Below are 24,251 nucleotides of genomic sequence, written 5' to 3' on the forward strand. Positions count from 1 at the left end.
ATTGGTAAGTTGACCTATTCTACCAAGATATATTAAACTTGCTCATTAATGCTACACTCCCAGGCCCCCTGCAACCACAGGGTCTGCTCACTCCTAGTTATGCTCCTGCAGGGGCATCATAAAAGCAGCAGATTTGGGCTTGTCTGGTTCTTTCTCAGATACCCGTTCCCCAAAGCATCACCTCATGGGAGACATTTCTGTATCAATGTTGCTTTGCAGGAACTAAAGTTTCATCGCCCGGCTCTAAACCTCCTCTTTGTTGACTCCATTGGGTCCTGAGCAAATTACAATCCAGCTGGTGAGCCCCATTAACTTTATCTCCTTTCCATAATAAGTGTGTATGGGAGACAATGGGGATAAAATGAAGGAAATACTGGTGAGATACGTTTGTGTAATATGTTTCTTTACAGCCCAGACAGGACACCCAAAATAAAATGGGGGAACCTCCCTCCCACAAGGCCCAGGTTACAGTATCTGGAATTCTGGGCATTAGGGTAAATTACTTCTTTGGGTCGCCTACATTCTCCACCCTCAGTAACTCCAGTTCTCATGCAGAAGTATAAGGTCCCATTATGAAGTGACCAACCACCTTAGTGAAGTCAGCGAGGAGGGACCCCATGATGTCTCACTCATAGAAGGACTGAGAGCCCCACCAAGGAGTGTGTACAGACAGGAATGGGATGAGAGTCATGCCTGAGGCTTATACTGGAGCGATCCATTTCACTCAGGTGTCTCTGTGCTGCTGACGCTATTCCTTCATGGAGGTAGGAAGCTAATGAGAACCCCTCCAGCTAACAAGAACCCCTTCATCTAATTAGAAACCCCCCAGATAATGAGAACCCCTTCATCTTATGAGAACCCCTCCATCTAATGAGAATCCCTCCAGCTAATGAGAACCCCTTCAGCTAATGAGAAACCTTCTATCTAATGAGAAACCTTCTATCTAATGAGAAGCCCCCCAGCTAATGAGAACTCCTCCAACTAATGAGAACCCCCCCAGCTAATGAGAACTCCTCCAGCTAATGAGAACCCCTCCATCTAATGAGAACCCCTCCATCTAATGAGAACCCCTCAATCTAATGAGAACCCCTCAATCTAATGAGAACCCCTCCATCTAATGAGAACCCCTCCAACTAATGAGAACCCCTCCAGCTAATGAGAACCCTTCAATCTAATGAGAACCCCTCCATCTAATAAGAAACCCTCCAGCTAATGAGAACCCCTTCATCTAATGAGAAGCCCCCCAGCTAATAAAAACCCCTCCATCTAATAAGAACCCCTCCAGCTAATGAGAACCCCTCCAGCTAATGAGAACCCCTCCAGCTAATGAGAAACCCTCCATCTAATGAGAAGCCCCATCTAATAAGAACCCTTCCATCTAATGAAAACCCCTCCACCTAATAAGAAGCCCCCCAGCTAATGAGAACCCCTCCAGCTAATAAGAACCCCTTCATCTAATGAGAACCCCTCCAGCTAATGAGAACCCCCCACCTAATGAGAACCCCTCCAGCTAATAAGAACCCCTTCATCTAATGAGAACCCCTCCAGCTAATGAGAACCCCCCACCTAATGAGAACCCCTCCATCTAATAAGAACCCCTCCATCTAATGAGAACCCCTCCATCTAATAAGAACCCCTCCAGCTAATGAGAACCCCTTCATCTAATGAGAAGCCCCCCAGCTAATGAGAACCCCTCTATGTAATAAGAACCCCTCCAGCTAATGAGATTATACTTATAATAATCTTTAATGGCAGGATTTAGCCATGGAATTGGCACCATTAGTAGCACACATTGCACCCCATGTAAATGTTACTAGACTCAAACCTTTCAGTCTGTGCATAAGAGACACATAAACAACCCCCCCCCCACTCTCAGACATTTTCCATGTTGCACCCCCCCCAGGCATGTTTTCAGTCTAATTTCATGCAAAGGAGCAACTGCCGCCCAGACACACTGTTTGCTTTGGCCCCAGTCTGACCGACCCACAAACTGGATGACGGGACAGGGAATGGGATCAGGGAGGGACATAGGAGAATGTGCTACAGCTGCTCCTGCCCGAGGGATGAGTGGGGGCAACTCAAGAGATTCTCACTGCAGCTGCAGAAACTCATTACAAACTAATCACTGCCAGTTCCGACTGCTGAGTTATTACAGGTGTCTGAATCTATCCCCAGTTCTACAACCTGCCCACATTCCCTCATCCATATGTCTGTATTCTACTGGCACCTCCCCATCATCACCACAATTGCACCACAACATGTACCCCCTATTGTAAATGATAAGGATATGAGCAGTCACATATTTAACAAGGGTGTCGGGTGATTTTGGGGAGACACCATATTGCTCTGTATTTACCAGACCTGCTCCCACACTCACTTGTCTGACTCTTAGACTTGTTGACATTTTCACTTTTTGTGAAGTTCATGGGCGGGGGGCAGAAATGAAGCCATTGCCTCCCCTATAAGAACACGAGGATGAGGTTCAGCTGAATTCAGAGGGTCGGGTTCTGTTGCCTTTGGCTCACTCACTCACACTTGCAATAACACAGTCTCAGAAAATCAGCAAGTGGAGCAAAAATGAACTGAAAATAACCGTAGGACACAATATGAGCAACAAAGATCTCAGTCAGGTAAGGGATTAAAGGGAAAGTAAACATATGGTCAGTAGTGAATTCCAGGGAAAGGCCTCACAGAGCAGCAGTTGCAGAAAGGGAGACTATGGAAGAGTAGGTGTATTGTATGGAGACAGTAAGGGAAAATAGGAATAGTAAAAAGTAGGATGATGGAGACAGTATGGCAAGATGGAGAGAGTAGGACAAGGTGGAGATAATAGGACAAGATAGAGACAGTAGGACAAGATGGAGACAGTAGTGGAAGATGGAGACAATAGGACATGATGGAGACAGTAGGACAAGATGGAGACAGCAGGGCAAGATGGAAACAGAAGGGCAAGATGGAAACAGTAGAACAAGATGGAGACAGTAGAGCACAATGTAGAAAGTAGGGCAGGATGGAGACAGTAGTGGAAGATGGAGACAGTAGGACATGATGGAGACAGTAGGACAAGATGGAGACAGCAGGGCAAGATGGAAACAGAAGGGCAAGATGGAAACAGTAGAACAAGATGGAGACAGTAGAGCACAATGTAGAAAGTAGGACAAGATGGAGACAGTATGACAAGATGGAGACAGTAGAGCACAATGTAGAAAGTAGGGCAAGATAGAGACAGTAGGACAAGATGGAGACAGTATGGCATGATGGAGACAGCAGGGCAAGATGGTGACTGTAGAACAAGATGGAAACAGTATGACAAGATGGAGACAGTATGGCAAGATGGAGACAGTAGGACAAGTTGAAGAAAGTAGGACAAGATGGAGACAGTATGGCAATATGGAGACAGCAGGACAAGATGGAGACAGTAAGACAAGATGGAGAAAGTAGGGGAAGATGGAGACAGTAGGGGAAGATGGAGACAGCAGAGCACAATGTAGAAAGTAGGGCAAGATAGAGACAGTAGGAAAAGATGGAGACAGTATGGCATGATGGAGACAGCAGGGCAAGATGGAGACTGTAGAACAAGATGGAGACAGTATGGCAAGATGGACACAGCAGGACAAGATGGAGACAGTAGTACAAGATGGAGTTAGTAGAACAAGATGGAGAAAGTAGGGCAAGATAGAGACAGTAGGACAAGATGGTGACAGTAGAACAAGATGGAGACAGAAGGGCACAATGGGGACAGTAGGACAAGATGGAGACAGCAGGACAAGATGGAGACTGTAGAATAAGATGGAGACAGGAGGACAAGATGGAGACATTAAGACACGATGGAGACAGCAGGACAAGATGGAGACAGTAGAACAAGATGGAGACAGTATGACAAGATGGAGACAGTAGGACAAGATGGAGACAGTAGAGCACAATGGAGAAAGTAGGGCAAGATAGAGACAGCAGGACAAGATGGAGACAGTAGAACAAGATGGAGACAGTATGACAAGATGGAGACAGTAGGACAAGATGGAGACAGTAGAGCACAATGGAGAAAGTAGGGCAAGATGGAGACAGTAGGACAAGATGGAGACAGTAGGACAAGATGGAGACAGCAGGACAAGATGGAGACAGTAGGGCAAGATAAAGAAAGAAAGCAAGGTTGAAACAATAGACAAGATAAGTACAGAGAAGAGAATAAATTGGCAATTTTAGGTCTTTTTCTGTAAAATTCTGTCCTTAACTTCAGCCTGGGTAAAAAAAATTATTCTTTATGAGAGGCAGAAGTTGTTCTGGGACAATGCGAGTGCTAAAAGTATTTACATGGCAGAAACCAAAGGATTTCACTCTGTTGATATAATTTCCATGTCAGTCCTGGCAACTATTTTATTTCTTGTTAATACTGAAGGAAGAATTGTCTCTGTTCCTGCCAAAAATACAGACCTGATTAATGAAGGGCCGAGCTCCATCTCAATGGTTTATATCAATCAGGCGCCTCTTTTTCCAAGCTTTAGTAAAGTTATTTCAGTTTGTTCGAATAATGTCATCACGAGACCTAAAACTACCGCTGTTTCTCTTCCACATCTGGAACGAATGAAATGAAAATGTTAGTGAATTTCACATATTGAACCATGACCACAGCTTGTAGCAGCGAGTGATGCACAACACAAATATCATCCATGGCTTTCCATCTACATTCATGGCTTCACCACTGATATAAACTGCTTTTTACAAGCCCCACCTATTTACCCATCATTCTTTTGGCATGTGGTCTCCCACTGGGTTCACTTTTTCTCTTGGTTTGGTAGCTCAGCTTCCTAGGTCCCATGTCAGTAGACCATTTTAGCTTAGGTATGTGGCCATTAAACTGGATACCAATTGCCCTACCCATGGCTCTGGATATAATCCATCCTCAAAGAGGCTGAAGGACCAAAGAGAAAAAGAACACATCTGCCCTCCCTTGTCATGTATGCACGAGGACACACCTTTCTGGTCACTTGGGACACTAGATATTCCCAGATGGGAATTTGGACCATTATGTGAGTGTCCCAAGTCCACCTGCTGTTTTCTATGTTAGGGAAATACTCATCCTCATCAGGTTCCTCATGTCCGTAACAATTATGGGACACAACGTTCTTTCCATCCATTCTGTAATATCTATGTTATCACAATTGGCTAACAAGAAGCCAACACTCACTATTTTGCAACACCTCTTCCAATAGCAAATTAGGAAATGATCAGAAGGTGGCATCAAGCAGAGACCATCAATACCTGCATGGCTACTTTGCATTACACCAACAAAATCATAGCTGAGTTGGAGAGCATTAAGAATAGATGATTATGAAACAACCAGTGTTACAAAGAGAACCTGTAAAGTCACAATTCCACCCAAAAGTAATTTAGGGGAATTGGTTTCATGGAAGTACCTGAGACACGGGTACAAAATCCTTCTCAGGTAGAGGAGACAAGGACATCTGTTACAACTCAACATTATTAGACATTATTCACCCAACATCCAAAGCCATTACTTGATTTAGAGGTTGAGCAAACATCTGAAGTTTCACAAGCCCAGTAGCATGTAGATACTGTCCAATGGTGGTCATTATAGCAAGGCTCCTACCCACCTCTTCTCCATCTAGTTGGAATGGTCAAAAGCTTAGCAATAAAGCTCCCAGTAACTGATACATCTAAAGCAAATGCAATCTGGAGTCATCTGGAAAATCACCAGCATCTTCTCCAGTTCAACAGGGTGGATGGGAATTGAAATATTTTTAAGATGACTAAGCAAGTTCAGTTGCTTCAGAATTACAAGAATTATTAAAAATGAACTCACAGAACGCTAATTATAGCATATTGGAAGCAAAATTCATTTTCACAAGGTTGATTGGTGGAGTTGGCCAGACCAGGGCTATCTTGAGGGCTCTGCCTGGTTGGTAGATTGAAAATGATAGATGGAAGGTATGTTCTTAGACTTCAACTGTTTCAGATCCTTTACTCTGTCATCCCTGTGTCAAACACATTCATACAGCTCAGTCTGAAATTATCTTTATTGCTCATATTATTATTTAAGATCCTGGAAGAACAAGCAACAAATGAAAAACACGTTTTTTAATCCCACAAGGGAAATGACCTATTATAGCTGTTTCTTCCCAGAGCCTTTTTATGATGTTGGCAGCATCTCCTCCTGTTTTGGAATCCTCTCCAGATCTTGGCCAGTGGAAACTGTGCAGAGGAAACACAGAGATGAAGTGGGATTCATTGATGCATCCGATACTGAGAGCCGCACCCCACTCCCATTGAATTAAAGCTTCTGCTATGTTCACTATGAGCCCCAGATGCATCAATAAAAGTCTACTCCATCCGCAAAGAGATAGTAAGAAGCCACGCCAAGATCAGTGGGCTTAGAATGAGTCTTTCTGGAGTTTCATTTGTTGGCCTATGGGTGGATTTAGCTACTTCCACCAAATGTAAGGGGCTTCTAACACCAGAGTGGTGTTGACCAGGAATTGATGGTCTTTCTATAGCCACTGCTGATGCCACTAGGTGCTCTTCTCCCTATTAAACAGCAAACAACATAAGATTTGCCATTATACACCATACTGAGGTGTGGCCGAGGCAATGGCAGCTGAGGGAAGGCTGAAACTGCAACAAAACAAGAGAGAAATGATGTTCAGTCCATGTGCCAGCGGCTGGGTCGGAGAGTTCGGTGTTGGCGAGCACCCTCATTGCTGTCCACACTATTAATAGAATTTTGCAGATTGTTACATAATGTTCTCTGGCAGATTTTACTGAGTCTGTAGCAATATATGTATATGCAGTGCAGTGTGAATGTGGTGCTTTATACATTGGTCGCACAATCAGACAGCTACGGGTCAGACTGGGGGAACATCTAAGAGGTATTGACAATAAAGATGTCGACAATCCCATTCTGAAACATTTTATAATGGCCCATGATGGCATACCCCAGAAAATAAGGATGTTTGGTATAGACAAAATACATGAAAATAGTGGGGGCAATTTAACTACAAAATTACTAAGATTAGAATCTAACTGGATCTTTAAGTTAGGAACAATTATACCTGAGGGAATGAATAGCCATTTTGAACTAAAACCGTTTCTTACATCAGTATGGGATTAAAGTGAATGAATTTTTATATAAAAAATGTTTTTATTGTATTTTGATTAGTGATTTATTATTAATTAATTAATTTTTTGCACAATTGCACTTTATTCACTTAGTCACTGCAATTATATGGTCATGTCTCCGATATTAGTGAACTGTTAAGTGATTTGTATAAAGATAATGTTACAATGTGGATTGAAATGAAATATAAGTAGAATAACTGGGGCTAATGGGCACACAGTGGCAAATTGAATAGACTTTTGGATTGGTATGTAACACATATGTCACCCTTGAACCTGTAGAAAATAATTCTGCTGGTAACTATTGTGCACGTATCCAACCCTAGAACCTGCATTAAGTAATCCAGCAGGTACTTAAGGGACATGACCAGCATTAGCCACACCTCCTCTGATGAAGCGCCCAATAGCGCGAAACGCGTCAGGAGGGTGTGGTTAACAACAGGTAGGCAGACTGGGGGGGAGACACTGCTTTGTGGTGTGTGTGATTTGAACATTGATATGTCATTTTTTGTGGTATATATGCACCAATAAATGTTTTTAAGCGAGAAACTGTGCATGTCTTTGATATTTATTGTCTGTAGCAATAACACCGCTTGTACCAGTCTGTGATTGCAGCTGGGCATGCTACAAACCTGGCAGTGCCATACCAAATGCCCTTACATACAACAACTAAGGGCCCTGTAAAATAGCAGAAAGGGCACAGAAGGAATGCCATTTCCCACTAAAATTGTAGGTTGTGGTAGCAAGAATGTTAGGAGGAGAAAGGCAAGATAGAGACAAAAGGGCAAGATAAAAGCAATATAAAAAGATGGAGAGAATAGGACAATAAGGGACAATAGGGTAAGATGGAGACAGTAGGGCAAGATGGAGACAGTAGGGCAAGGATGGAGATAGTAGGGCAAGATTGAGACAGTAGAGAAAGAATGGAGAAAGTAGGGCAAGCTTGAGAATGTAAAGTAAGATGGAGGCAGTTGAGCAAAGATGTAGACAGTAGGGCAATATGGAGACAGCAGTGCAAGGATGGAGATGGTAGGACAAGATGGAGACAGAGAAAGGATAGAGAGTAGGGCAAGATGGAGAAATAGCACAAGGATGGAGAAAGTAGGGCAAGATGGAGACATAGCACAAGGATGGAGAAAGTAGGGCAAGATGGAGACAGCAGAGCAAGGATGGAGAAAGTAGTTCAAGCATGAGAGTGAGGTAAGATGGATACAGTAGAGCAAGATGGAGACAGTAGGGCAAGATTGAGAGAGCGCAACAAGGATGGAGACAGTAGGATAAGATGTAGACAGTAGAGCAAAGGAGAAAGTAGGCAAGCTTGAGAATGTAGGGCATACATGAAAGAGTAGGGAAAGATCGAGACAGTAGAGCATGGATGAAGACAGTAGGGCAAGATGGAGAGAGAAGCACAAGGGTGGAGAAAGAAGGGCCAGATGGAGACAGTAGAACAAGGATGGAGACAGTAGGACAAGATGGAGAATGTAGGGCAAGCATGAAAGAGTAGGGCAAGATGGAGACAGTAGAGCATGGATGGAGTCAGTAGGGCAAGATGGAGAATCACAAGGATGGAGAATGTAGGGCAAGATGGAGACAGTACAGCAAGGATGGAGGCAGTAGGGCAAGATGGAGAATGTAGGGCAAGATGGAGACAGTAGCGCAAGGATGAAGAAAGTAAGGCATGATGGAAATAGCAGACGAAGGATGAAGAAAGTAGGGCAAGTTTGAGAATATAGGGTAAGCATGTTAGAATAGGGCAAGCTGGGACAGTAGGGTAAGATGGGACAGTAGAGCAAGGATGGAGACAGTAGGACAAGATGGGACAGTTGGGGTTGATGGTACAGTATGGCATTGTCTATTGTCTAGTCCCTGTGTGTGACTTCCCCCTACCAGATGTTCAGTTCTGGTCAGTGGCCCCTCCTGAGATTTCCTTGTTTCCTGAGATGCCGAAAAGCACCTAAAGGCCAATATCATGAGCCAAATACCCTCAGTGTAGACTTTGCCATGTGATTGGACCCAACAGTTAAAAAGAGGCTCCAAGGCAGAAGCTGAAAGTGTGAGGTGCCCTAGTACCAGCCCAAAATGCATGTGGGACCCTCCCGACAAGTCATCATAGGTCCCAATTATAAGGGTGACCTATATTAATGGCCAATAATGAGGAGTCACATGACTAAGGGTGGATTTCTTATTAGCCAATGACCCGATCCTTGATTGGGCTCCAGGCTCCTGAGCTTCTGCAAATAAATAAGGTTTGTGTGAGGCTGGAGAGCGAGGGACTGAGTCATGGAAAGTGCAGGAGCCAAAAGATAATGGAGGGGAGGCTTGCGCTCTCTCATCAGAGCCCCCCGCTTTATCAGAAGGAGCATTTCATTAGGCACAAGGTCTAGTAGAGTTTTACTCAAATCACTTGTTATTCCATTGGAAATTCATTTTATCAATCAACTCTGAGTGTGACGTGGCACTTTAAGTTTATTCTTCAATTGGTCTTGCTTTATATTGGGTTATTGCTTGCAGATTCCGTCACATGCAGTGATTGGCTGTTCGGTTGCTAGGGATCATAGATGATATCAACCTGATGGGGGGTCTGAATGCCACCATGAAAGATGAAAAAGCAGAATAATAATAAATATAATAAATAAGCGAGAGTATCAATCGACTGTCTCTGATGTCACGTGACTGTGTGATGGTGGACACTGAGTGACTGGGGGTGCAGGGGCTGCTGGGAGTTGAAGTCCAGTGAGTCATTGAAGGTAGAGAAGCCGCAGATATGGAGACAGTTATTTCTTTATTCTCTTATTTCAGCCCAACAGCAGATCCAAACATTTCTACTGGACCAGGAAAGACTTTGTCCAACACAATTTCCACATGAATGACCCCCAGTGATGTCACACTCAATTACAATGACATCACACTGCACTCAAGGACCCTCTATTATGAATAACGTAACTACAGAAGTGTGAAAAACTATTTGCCTCTTCCTGATTTCTTATTCTTTTGCATGTTTGTCACACTTAAATGTTTCTGCTCATCAAAAACCGTTAACTATTAGTCAAAGATAACATAATTGAACACAAAATGCAGTTTTTAAATGAAGGTTTACGTTATTAAGGGAGGAAAAAAAACTCCAAATCTACATGGGCCTGTGTGAAAAAGTGATTGCCCCCCTTGTTAAAAAATAACTTAACTGTGGTTTATCACACCTGAGTTCAATTTCAAAGGTTATAAAGCCATTTCTAAAGCTTTGGGACTCCAGCGAACCACAGTGAGAGCCATTATCCACAAATGGCAAAAACATGGAACAGTGGTGAACCTTCCCAGGACTGGCCGGCCGACCAAAATTACCCCAAGAGCGCAGAGACAACTCATCCGAGAGGCCACAAAAGACCCCAGGACAACATCTAAAGAACTGCAGGCCTCACTTGCCTCAATTAAGGTCAGTGTTCACGACTCCACCATAAGAAAGAGACTGGGCAAAAACGGCCTGCATGGCACATTTCCAAGGCGCAAACCACTTTTAAGCAAAAAGAACATTAAGGCTCGTCTCAATTTTGCTAAAAAACATCTCAATGATTGCCAAGACTTTTGGGAAAATACCTTGTGGACCGACGAGACAAAAGTTGAACTTTTTGGAAGGTGCGCGTCCCGTTACATCTGGCGTAAAAGTAACACAGCATTTCAGAAAAAGAACATCATACCAACAGTAAAATATGGTGGTGGTAGTGTGATGGTCTGGGCTTGTTTTGCTGCTTCAGGACCTGGAAGACTTGCTGTGATAGATGGAACCATGAATTCTACTGTCTACCAAAAAATCCTGAAGGAGAATGTCCGGCCATCTGTTCGTCAACTCAAGCTGAAGCGATCTTGGTGCTGCAGCAGGACAATGACCCAAAACACACCAGCAAATCCACCTCTGAATGGCTGAAGAAAAACAAAATGAAGACTTTGGAGTGGCCTAAAGTCCTGACCTGAATCCTATTGAGATGTTGTGGCATGACCTTAAAAAGGCGCTTCATGCTAGAAAACCCTCAAATAAAGCTGAATTACAACAATTCTGCAAAGATGAGTGGCCAAAATTCCTCCAGAGCGCTGTAAAAGACTCGTTGCAAGTTATCGCAAACGCTTGATTGCAGTTATTGCTGCTAAGGGTGGCCCAACCAGTTATTAGGTTCAGGGGGCAATTACTTTTTCACACAGGTTTGGATTTCTTTTCTCCCTAAATAATAAAAACCCTCATTTAAAAACTGCATTTTGTGTTTACTTGTGTTATCTTTGACTAATAGTTAAATGTGTTTGATGATCAGAAACATTTTGTGTGACAAACATGCAAAAGAATAAGAAATCAGGAAGGGGGCAAATAGTTTTTCACACCACTGTATAATGAATAAGTCAGGGATGTTCTGCCAAATTCATATCTAATGTCAATAACTGCCCCAGCCTGGCCGGTAATAACATGTCAGTATTGGGGAGCAAAGTGAAAATCCACTGGAATCTCCCCAAAACACCTAGGGGCAGATTTATCAAAGGTCGAGGTAAATTTTCAAATTTCTAGCTATTTTTTGGGTACTTCGACTAGGAAATAGTCAAAATAGAAGTGTTTTCAATTCGAAATTCGACCCTTGATAAAAATGCCCCAGAGTGAAATAGGGGCTGTGACAAATGTGCGTATCACCTGCTGCAGGTTGGGCTTAAGGGTCTGCTTGTGGCCTTGTACCCGGCCCTAACCTGCAGCACCTACACCCCTTGTACCCCTTCCTTTCCCATTACCTAATGCCTCCTGATCTCACTCTGGGAGGGCAGAACATGTTGCAGTTTCCCTGGTTTTACTCTGCAAATAATTCACTGTACAATATAAAATGTCATTCCTGAAGCAGCAAGTGTATTTAGTTGTAATATTGGTGTGTAGGTGCATCTCAGCTCATTTTGCCTGGTCATGTGATTTCAGAAAGAGCCAGCACTTTAGGGTGGAACTGCTTTCTGGCAGCCTGTTGTTTCTCCTACTCAATGTAACTGAATGTGTCTCAGTGGGACCTGGATTTTACTATTGAGTGTTGTTCTTAGATCTACCAGGCAGCTGTTATCTTGTGTTAGGGAACTGCTTTCAGATAAGCTATTGTTTCTCCTACTCAATGTAACTGAATGTGTCTCAGTGGGACCCAGGGAGCCCTGCTGAGAGGCAGATTAGTAAGAGGGAATGGTCACTAGTCAATAGTCAGCCCATCAGAGCCGTCCCAGAGAGCCCATAATGCACTGGGGCATGCAGCAAATAAAGGGACACAATGAATGGGCAAGTGATTTATTTCCCAGTGAGGCTTCAGCAGGAATATGGAAGGAATATGGAAGGGATATGGAAGGGATGGGCAGTTTCGAGCCGGATTTGGGGTCCATCAAGACATTGTGAACATTGGAAATATATTTTCTCTAAGTTCTTGAAAAATAACAAAAAAAAAATCCTTTAAAAACTCTCACTGCAGGATCTTCGGGAGAAACGCTGCTCTTGTACACGGGGATCATTTATCCAATCAAAACGTCCCGTCCTGGAAAGCGCGACTGTAATGATCCATAATGCATCTGGGCAGGCGCAAGGCCACACTCACAGGTGATCCCTAAGTGATGTGAAAATCCACAACTCCCTGCACCCCATTCCTCAGCTCAGATGCCTAAACAAAAAATTGGCTGATGGGTAAACGGGGTTCACTTCTCGCCCCCTTTCCCACGCCGCTTCCCTGTTGAACCAATGAATGAGGAGCTGCATGTCCAGTTAACTCCATGTTTGCTGATTCTTCTGTTGGTGCAGGAAGAGATCCCAGGACACCGGTTCCGTTCCGGTGCGGCAGCAGCAGTTACATGAAATCATCGGAATCGTTGCCGTCCTGCAGGGAGAGAGGCGGAGACATATAATGACATAGACACGGGAAAAGCGAACAATTGAATGCCCGTATCTTGCTAATTTAAATCTATTGCTCAGTTCCAGGAAGCACAGTGATTCTGCTAAAGCCATAAAGCGAGGTCAGAATGCTGTTATTTCCCATGGGGTGACAGAGGAGAGACCTATGATTAGAATTATAAGGACCAATTGCAGAGTTGTTCTAAAGCTGACACTGGGCAGGACGTGCTGCCGTGACACTCAGCAGTAGAAGGGTTAAAACCAGCAGAAAAGCAAAACTTGGTTTAAAGTGTCCCAGATGTGGAGGGGTTAATAAGATGATTTTGGCAGCACATATGGGGCTGTGCCAGGAATATACCATGTGATTACAAAACAGTCAGCTGAAAAGACAGCAGAAAGGGTTAAGTTCCCCTTTAGAGTGTGTCCTGGAATCCCCCCTAATCATCCAACACACAAGTCTTGTTATTGAAGTGCAGATCCCGGGGTTCTTATCAGCCCCCCAGTGTTTGTTGGCAAAGCAGTAACTGACTGAACTGGTGCCAAACTCCTGTAGTCACTGAGCTTTAACACCCCACTACCTGCTCCAACTGCCCCTTGTGTATATACACTAACTGCCCCCAGCAGGGCAAACCCCTGGGCACTTACCTGATTGGACGACATGTTCTCTGATTTCATGAGGGAGGAGTAACTCCTGCAATGGGAGAGAAAGGCACAGCTGTAACATTATATATATATTTATATACACAAACACTGCACTGCCGTGTCCCACTACATAATGTAGCAAACAGCACAGTATAATAATAATATAGTGAATAAAGTACCCCCTCTTGTAAAATATAAGGATATTATAAGTTACCGAGGAGTTTCATGACCATATAAAAGTACGAGGCCGAAGGCCGAGTTATACAGGTCATGGAACTCCGAGGTAACTTCTAATATCCTCATATTTTACAACTGGGGGCACTTTATTTATTATAATACACAAGTTTCAGTGAGTCATGTGACAGAAATGACATCAGAACTCACCGTTTATAACTGATGACATCACTACTCACCGTTTATAAGGATATAATTTACAGGATATTCATGGCTTTTGTGTATTATAATATAATAATCTGCCCCGGATATATATATATATATATATATACACACATATATATACACAGTATACACCATCTGTGTGCGACTCATGCACCCGGGATTCCTTGTCCGGCTCTTTCGAATCAACAAAAACGATCCCTTGTTAATTCTCTCACATTCCATCACATGTTTTTCTGTGCACATGTTTACATTCTCTGCACCGCCGATTGTGACTCCTGAGGCAAGCGAGGGGATTATTTTACCTGGAGAACTGACAACTGTTATTACACTTATGGTCAGGGCAGATTCGGGGGAGATTAGTCGCCCAATCTCCTCTTCTTTGGACGACTAATCTCCCCCGAACTGCCTCCCTCCGGCTAGAACAGGGGTGTCCAAACTGCGGCCCGAGGGCCACATGCGGCCCAGGATGCATATGAATGCGGCCCAGTTTGAAATGCTTGGAAATAGGATGAGGGGGGACTCTGCCCATTGCCCAGTTAGTAATAATAATATAATAATAAGTCTATTTAATATCCAGGTGTCCCATATTCCAGTGTATAGTTCCATCTGGTTATCCAACTGGCATTGTAGTTCTTTTCTGTGTATTTCCTTTACTTTTACAAATCAAACGTGTTTGTGTATTTCACGTGTGGCCCCAGACAATTTTTATTTTTCCAATGTGGCCCGGCGAGCCAAAAGTTTGGACACCCCTGGGCTAGAATCAAAATCGCAGGTGGGATGGCACTCGGAGCGCTTTGTTTTCCCAAGTTTCCTCGTGAGGCAACTTCAGGCGGCTTTGGAAAACGAAATGTTTTCTGCCCTTAGAGTCAGAACCAGCAGTGCAGAGAGGAAGAGCAATTCCATGATGTGGGTGGGAGTGTTATGTCACCTGAGTTCTTCCATTTCCTTTTTCATTTTCATTTCCTCCTTCTCTTTCCTCTTCATTTCCTGGATCTCCACTTTCTTCTCGTTCCGCTCCTCCCGGTCTCGCGCCTCCTTCTCTGCCGCCAGGTCTGGGAATCGCTCGTCTTTTGTCTTCTCCAGGCGATTCACAATCTTGTTCACCTTCTCCACGCTCATCGTTTTCACCTGTCGGAACAGAAACCGCTGAGGGAGGAGCTAAAGGTTGCTGGCACGCCTTAAAGAGACACGTCCACATTATGTGTAAAGTTTCTGGGGGTTGAGCTACGAGACTAAAGGGTAGGTTGGAGAATTCATGTTATACTGGTCTGTCAGCATTTAAATTAACCTTTAAATTAACGTTTAGTATGTTAATGGCCAATCCTAAGCAACTTTTCAATTAGTCTTCATTATTTATTTTAGTGTTTTAATTATTTCCTACTTTCCCACTTTCAAATGGGGGTCACTGACCCCATATAAATAACAAATGCTCTGTAAGGCTACAAATGTATTGTTATTGCTACTTTTTATAACTTCTCTTTATATTCAGACTCTCCTATTCATATTCCAGTCTCACTGCATGGTTGCTAGGGGAATTTGTATCCTAGCAACCAGTCTGCGGAAATTACAAACTGAAGAGCTGCTGAATAAAAAGCTAAATAAATCAAAAACCACAAATAATAAAAATTGATAACCAATTGCAAATTGTCTTAGAATATCCCTCTCTGCATCACACTAACAGTTAATTTAAAGGTAAACAACCCCATTAAACAAGAACCACATCACTGCCAAAGAAAAATCCATTGCCGACCCACCAGCGCTCTCTGCTGGACACGGATTGTATTTCACTTTTAACCCATTCCTTGTACAGTATAGTCACTTTCCCTTGGGTCCCCAGATGATCTTAGTGGACTACAACTCCCAGAATCCTTCGAAACAGTAAAAGCATGCGGGGAGTAGGTGCCCAGAAACAACCAGGAAGCCAAAGTAGAGCACTGAAAAAGATATAAATTTGTACATTGAAAGAATTATAATTCCAACCCAGGTGACAGATTCCCACAATGCCATGCTTTGCAGACCCACATGGATCAGAACCACGTAACACACAAAGCATTGTGGGAAAGAGAGACCTGGTTTGAGGAGAGCTCACCGCTGCTACATTGATACATGCAGTCAGAAGCAGCAGTGCAGAGCAAGGGCAGTTACATTTACAAACAACACTGCAGTGATTGAAGATTAATCACGTATATAATGCGCACAAGCCTATTATTCTTTACACTTACGTCTTTCTGCCGGTGGAATCCTATCTGGCCAATGTCCATGTCTGCGGTTTTCTTCAGGTTGGCCCACGACGTGTAAACGACATTAATGTTACTCATCTTGCTCCCTGCAGAGAAGCAACAATATCAGTGTCACCCATTAATACTGTCATTATAGGGGCAGGGGGTCCTGCTTGTCAGCCAGGGGGGGGTAGAAGTGCAGGGGTATTATCAGCTCAGTGCATTAAAGGAGAAGGAAAGCTACTGAAGCAGTTTATGATTTATTAGATTAGCCACAATAGTACAAGCTATAACATTATTTATTCTGCAGAATGCTTTACCATACCTGAGTAACAGCTCTAGACACTGTCTCTGTTTGTTTAGGATAGAAGCTGCCATATTAGCTTGGTGTGACATCACTTCCTGCCTGAGTCTCTCCCTGCTCACTCATAGCTCTGGGCTCAGATTACAGCAGGGAGGGAGAGAGGAGCAAACTGAGCATGCTCAAGCCCTAGCCCTGGAGGTTTAAGCTGAAGGCAGGAAGTCTGATACAGAAGCCCATGAGTACACAATAGAAGGAAAGAAATGTGATGTTTCTTTTGACAGAGGACTCAGAGCAGCATTACTTTGAGGGGTTACTGGTGTATTTATATAGACCTTTCTGATAATGCTTAATTAACCTTAACCTTTCCTTCTCCTTTAACTGCTTAAATGCCACAAACTATAATATCTGTGTTTTTGATATGAAGGGTCCAGAGAACCAGGTTCTGTGCATGGTCTGTGGTTCCTTATGGGAATAGTGATGGAACCAGCCAAGGTTGAAGGGTTAAAAGAATGTCGCTTTGTTTTCATTGATGCTCCGTGTTCCACACACTCACCTTGAATGCTGTTGGCCTTTACTAGTTGTGCGCAGTCCATCAGTACATCCTTAGGTATGTCGTCTATTGTCTGACCCTGTAACACAAGCACAAGTCATGTGATAGGCTCATACATCCCATAGTAATAAGCCAAGCCTTAGGTATGTAACACTATATAAGGACCTACATCCAGATTATCATTCCATGAAACCTCCCTTAGTCACTGCATTGGGTTAGTCCCATAGTCTGGGAACCTATGCTTCCAGAGAATACTATGTACGGATAGCTTGGGATGGATCCAGAGAATACTATGTACGGATAGCTTGGGATGGATCCAGAGAATACTATGTACGGATAGCTTGGGATGGATCCAGAGAATACTATGTACTGATAGCTTGGGATGGATCCAGAGAATACTATGTACAGATAGCTTGGGATGGATCCAGAGAATACTATGTACTGATAGCTTGGGATGGATCCAGAGAATACTATGTACGGATAGCTTGGGATGGATCCAGAGAATACTATGTATGGATAGCTTGGGATGGATCCAGAGAATACTATGTACGGATAGCTTGGGATGGATCCAGAGAATACTATGTACAGATAGCTTGGGATGGATCCAGAGAATACTATGTACAGATAGCTTGGGATGGATCCAGAGAATACTATGTACGGATAGCTTGGGATGGATCCAGAGAATACTATGTACGGATAGCTTGGGATGGATCCAGAGAATACTATGTACGGATAGCTTGGGATGGATCCAGAGAATACTAAATACGGATAGCTTGGGATGGATCCAGAGAATACTATGTATGGATAGCTTGGGATGGATCCAGAGAATACTATGTACGGATAGCTTGGGATGGATCCAGAGAATACTATGTACTGATAGCTTGGGATGGATCCAGAGAATACTAAATACGGATAGCTTGGGATGGATCCAGAGAATACTATGTACAGATAGCTTGTGATGGATCCAGAGAATACTATGTACAGATAGCTTGGGATGGATCCAGAGAATACTATGTACAGATAGCTTGGGATGGATCCAGAGAATACTATGTACAGATAGCTTGGGATGGATCCAGAGAATACTATGTACGGATAGCTTGGGATGGATCCTGGTCAGATGTAGAAAGCAGGAGACCCATAGGGGAGCACAGGATAACCAGTTGCAGTTAGTCTCTTTCCTCTGACCAGGGCTGTGTCTCACTTTACCTTCTGTAGCCGGAGATAAACGTGGGCAGATGACAGTTTATCCACGTGGAACCTGCAGGCACAGAGCAGGGGGTTAGAGGCGTGGCTTACATTTATAATCTGAATATATGTTAATGCTATCAAAGGCAGATAATCTGATCCTGTAATGATCACTGTCATTTAAAGGGATATTGTCATTTAAACACTATTTGTACCTATAGGTTAGGCCAACTAACTTCCACAATGTGCGGCTCAGACTTTTTTCGAAAGATTTCCCCCCCCCCACTGGTGATGTCACTGCCATATAACACCCCCTCTGATTTATAGCCACCTATACTTAGCGCTTCCACCTTTTATGGAAAAAAATACCGACCTAGTAATAACATTGGGATCATTTCACTGGCCTTCCTATATATTTATCTTTATTCCCTATTAATAACATTGGGATCACTGGCCTTCCTATATATTTATCTTTATTCCCTATTAATAACATTGGGATCACTGACCTTCCTATATATTTATCTTTATTCCCTATTAATAACATTGGGATCACTGGCCTTCCTATATATTTATCTTTATTCCCTATTAATAACATTGGGATCACTGACCTTCCTATATATTTATCTTTATTCCCTATTAATAACATTGGGATCACTGACCTTCCTATATATTTATCTTTATTCCCTATTAATAACATTGGGATCACTGACCTTCCTATATATTTATCTTTATTCCCTATTAATAACATTGGGATCACTGGCCTTCCTATATATTTATCTTTATTCCCTATTAATAACATTGGGATCACTGACCTTCCTATATATTTATCTTTATTCCCTATTAATAACATTGGGATCACTGACCTCCTATATATTTATCTTTATTCCCTATTAATAACATTGGGATCACTGACCTTCCTATATATTTATCTTTATTCCCTATTAATAACATTGGGATCACTGGCCTTCCTATATATTTATCTTTATTCCCTATTAATAACATTGGGATCACTGACCTTCCTATATATTTATCTTTATTCCTATTAATAACATTGGGATCACTGACCTTCCTATATATTTATCTTTATTCCCTATTAATAACATTGGGATCACTGACCTTCCTATATATTTATCTTTATTCCCTATTAATAACATTGGGATCACTGGCCTTCCTATATATTTATCTTTATTCCCTATTAATAACATTGGGATCACTGGCCTTCCTATATATTTATCTTTATTCCCTATTAATAACATTGGGATCACTGGCCTTCCTATATATTTATCTTTATTCCCTATTAATAACATTGGGATCACTGACCTTCCTATATATTTATCTTTATTCCCTATTAATAACATTGGGATCACTGACCTTCCTATATATTTATCTTTATTCCCTATTAATAACATTGGGATCACTGACCTTCCTATATATTATCTTTATTCCCTATTAATAACATTGGGATCACTGACCTTCCTATATATTTATCTTTATTCCCTATTAATAACATTGGGATCACTGACCTTCCTATATATTTATCTTTATTCCCTATTAATAACATTGGGATCACTGACCTTCCTATATATTTATCTTTATTCCCTATTAATAACATTGGGATCACTGACCTTCCTATATATTTATCTTTATTCCCTATTAATAACATTGGGATCACTGACCTTCCTATATATTTATCTTTATTCCCTATTAATAACATTGGGATCACTGACCTTCCTATATATTTATCTTTATTCCCTATTAATAACATTGGGATCACTGGCCTTCCTATATATTTATCTTTATTCCCTATTAATAACATTGGGATCACTGGCCTTCCTATATATTTATCTTTATTCCCTATTAATAACATTGGGATCACTGACCTTCCTATATATTTATCTTTATTCCCTATTAATAACATTGGGATCACTGACCTTCCTATATATTTATCTTTATTCCCTATTAATAACATTGGGATCACTGACCTTCCTATATATTTATCTTTATTCCCTATTAATACCATTGGGATCACTGACCTTCCTATATATTTATCTTTATTCCCTATTAATAACATTGGGATCAACCATCATTTTTAGGCCAGTAAAATACCAGCCAGGAGGAAACCCAACCCATAATACACCATGATTTCTATCAAACAGAGACTGATGGGGAAGGTTTGGGTCAGGGCTTCAGCACTGGGCTTGTAACTGTGTGACCTTTCAGCAAATCCATGTGATAAAACAGAACATCTTCATTAAAGGACTTTCAGTCACTACCTGTGAGTTCAAGTCCCGAGTGGAACAGGACACGGGGCACAAGGGAGTAGAAAGAAGTGGCCCAATACTCTATTTAATCAAGTTTCTGACCTTTCCTTCCTTCTTCAGGGATTTTAATAGGCATTTAACCCTTTAATCTATGGAAACTTATGGTGGGTAAAATGATGTAATAGAACATGAATGAGGCAGAAGTGAAAGACGAGGCCAAACTAGTGGATCTTTGCTGACTTGGCCACTCACCCCCTGTGCCAAATCAGCCGGATCTGATCATTTAGCCAAATCAGTGACAACTGGGTCCCAATGTAAATGTTACAGAAACCTCCCAGAAGCACTTACCAGATATCTTCTGGCCAGCCATATTTGATCAAGTCTTCATCTAAGACAAAAAGAAATAGTGATTAGACAGAGGCAATGGAAACTGCACAGAAACATAAGACTGACCTGAATGTAAGTTATGCCCCAAACAACAGGACTCGCTCACGCTGTGCTAATACTTATATGTGATATTTATATATTTATAACACTATTTATAACACTATCATGTGCACTAAGCCCAGAGTATAAACTGTATTCCTGCTAGAGCCCAGCTCACTCACCTGCACTGACTCTATGAGCAACGCTGGAGTGCAAGGGCCCCACCTACTGGACATAAAAAGCAGCACAGATTTAAGGGAGTTTAACGGAATTCTGTCATGATTTTTATTGTGTAGTTTTTATTTCTAAATGACACTGTTTACACTGCAAATAATTAACTGTACAGTATAAAATGTCATTCCTGAACCAGCAAATGTATTTAGTTGTAATATTGGTGTGTAGGTGCATCTCAGCTCATTTTGCCTGGTCATGTGATTTCAGATGTAACTGAATGTGTCTCAGTAGGACCTGGATTTTACTATTGAGTGTTGTTCTTAGATATACCAGGCAGCTGTTATCTTGTGTTAAGGAGCTGCTATCTGGTTACCTTCCCATTGTTCTGTTGTTAGGCTGCTGGGGGGAAAAGGGTGGGTGGAGATATCACCCCAACTTGCAGTACAGCAGTAAAGAGTGACTGAAGTTTATCAGAGCACAAGTCACATGACTGGAGGCAGCTGAGAAACTGACAATATCTCTAGCCCCATGTCAGATTTCAAAATTAAATATAAGAAAATGAGTTTGCTCTTTTGAGAAATGGATTTCAGTGCAGAATTCTGCTGGAGCAGCACTATTAACTGATGTGTTTTAAAAAAAACATGTTTTTCCATGACAGTATCCCTTTAAGAAGAGTCCAATGTCTGAAACCCCCAGCAGTCCAATAAATAGTGGTGGTGATTAGAAGCAGAAGCATAATTACATATTACTATTACAGTGAATGTCAGACTGATGAGATGCAATAAGGGCCCAACAATTAGTCTAATTGGCTAAAGGTGGCCATACACGGGCCGATAAAAGCTGCCGACAGACCAAGTCGGCAGCTTATTGGCCTGTGTATGGGGCCCTCCGACGGGCTTCCCCTATTGATATCTGGCCGAAAGTCGGGCAGATGTCGATCGGATGGGACTAAAAATCCCGTTGGATCGCGGCCTCATCTGTTCGTTGATTCGCTTGTTAGCCATCGTTAGGATCCGATCGTTGGGCAATAGGGCCCACGATAGGATCAGCCCAATATTGCCCACCTCAAGGGGCAATGTCACCAAACGAGCGGATCTCTCTGTGTATGGGCACCTTAAGGAAGAAACCAACACTCCCTGCACCCTCCCATATTAACTGTCAGCTGGAGGAGACAACAAGCAGCACTTACTTTCATACTTGTCCTTGCCCATGTATATAGTGTAGCCCGGGGAGGTAACTGGGGAACAGAAAAGGCAGAAATGGATCAGACCAATGAATTCTCAGACTGAACACAATCAGGAATGAATCTCGTCTATATAAACTGCTAACAGAGACCCAATACATTCAATGCAGGACTCCTCTGCCACCCACAACTGTCAATTCTACGTACAATAGAAATAATATATATTTACATTTACCACGGGAACCATGTTGGGGGTTTGAGGCTTCTCTGGGTCTGCAAGTTACTGTTTAGTTTGTTGGTACAGAGTGTTATAGTTATACTGGTACAGCTGGAAATCACCCCTAACACTCACATTTCTCAAATATAATGTCTGACACTAAGCTGCATCAATATGGATCAGTCTCTAAACACCAGGATATAAATCTCATTGGCACAGGGAGGAATATGTTAATGATCCCCTATCAGACCCCCCAGCCTTATATTATAATAAAAGCCCAGAGTTTACTTACCGCTGCTTGTGAAGTAGAACACCATGGTGAGTCCACTCTACAGATGTGTTTAATGCAGAGAACTCCCGATGAAATATTCTCTTCAATGTCTCAAGTCATTCACATCCCATACAACAACTGGATTCTGTGCTGCCAAAAATAAACATGATCAGCCATAAAGCAGGACAGGACTGCTGCTTCCAATGGGGATCAGATCTGTGCAGCCACTGGGACAGAATGTTCTGTTATACAGATAGCTAGAATCTCAGCTGCCATAAAGCAGGACAGGACTGCTGCTTACAATGGGGATCAGATAGGATCTGTGCAGCCACTGGGACAGAATGTTCTGTTATACAAGATAGCTAGAATCTCAGCTGCCATAAAGCAGGACAGGACTGCTGCTTACAATGGGGATCAGATAGGATCTGTGCAGCCACTGGGACAGAATGTTCTGTTATACAGATAGCTAGAATCTCAGCTGCCATAAAGCAGGACAGGACTGCTGCTTACAATGGGGATCAGATAGGATCTGTGCAGCCACTGGGACAGAATGTTCTGTTATACAGATAGCTAGAATCTCAGCTGCCATAAAGCAGGACAGGACTGCTGCTTACAATGGGGATCAGATAGGATCTGTGCAGCCACTGGGACAGAATGTTCTGTTATACAGATAGCTAGAATCTCAGCTGCCATAAAGCAGGACAGGACTGCTGCTTACAATGGGGATCAGATAGGATCTGTGCAGCCACTGGGACAGAATGTTCTGTTATACAGATAGCTAGAATCTCAGCTGCCATAAAGCAGGACAGGACTGCTGTTAGTAGGTAAGGGAGGAGCAGGGACAGACCAGAGGAATCAGTGACAGTTGATAGAATGGGAAGAGACACATTACTTCCGGTTATCAGATCCAGTTCCGGTAATGAGGGCCCTCAGTGACAGTCAGTGCCCGTTTAACTCTTTCCTACCTGAAGCCGCTACTGACATAACTCCTCCCCCCAATACTGACCCTCCAGTCGCTCCAGCAACGAGACACCGACGATTCTAAACAATTCCTGCTCACGATGAGGCCAATTGCGGCGCCGAAAATGACGTGAGAGCGTCGCAGCGAAGAGAGAAGCTTCTCCTTGACTTCCTGCTCTTTACCTGCCGATGTGCAACGCTGCCACCTGCCGATCCGCGCTGGAACTGCATCTACTTCCGCATGGCTGAGGGAGCCGCGCCTCCGGAACTCGACAAACTACATTTCCCAGCAACGCCCACAATGAGTTTTTAATAAGAGGATTCTGGGGGTTGTAGTTCCCAGATGAAACGTTGCTTGGCCAATGGTCAGTGCTAATAAATGGATGTAACGTCCGTTATCTTAAGCCTCTCTTTTATACACGTTAATGCTCTTGTTTCTACGTCACTG

The 24,251-nt window shown here is 42.7% G+C and overlaps 1 protein-coding gene across 1 annotated transcript; it reads right to left on the reverse strand.

The window, feature by feature from the left end:
* Positions 1-12,405: 12,405 nt before the first annotated feature.
* Positions 12,406-23,979, reverse strand: ccdc25.S (coiled-coil domain containing 25 S homeolog). The gene is given in 10 exon segments (NM_001091055.1): positions 12,406-12,998; positions 13,658-13,703; positions 14,982-15,181; positions 16,276-16,379; positions 17,130-17,205; positions 18,333-18,384; positions 20,921-20,960; positions 22,362-22,409; positions 22,865-22,988; positions 23,850-23,979. Coding segments are annotated over 9 exon segments (621 nt in total). The 5' UTR covers positions 22,890-22,988; positions 23,850-23,979; the 3' UTR covers positions 12,406-12,968.
* Between the last annotated feature and the right edge of the window lie 272 nt (positions 23,980-24,251).

The sequence above is a fragment of the Xenopus laevis genome, chromosome 5S (assembly GCF_017654675.1).
Source record: "Xenopus laevis strain J_2021 chromosome 5S, Xenopus_laevis_v10.1, whole genome shotgun sequence".
NCBI lineage: Eukaryota > Metazoa > Chordata > Amphibia > Anura > Pipidae > Xenopus > Xenopus laevis.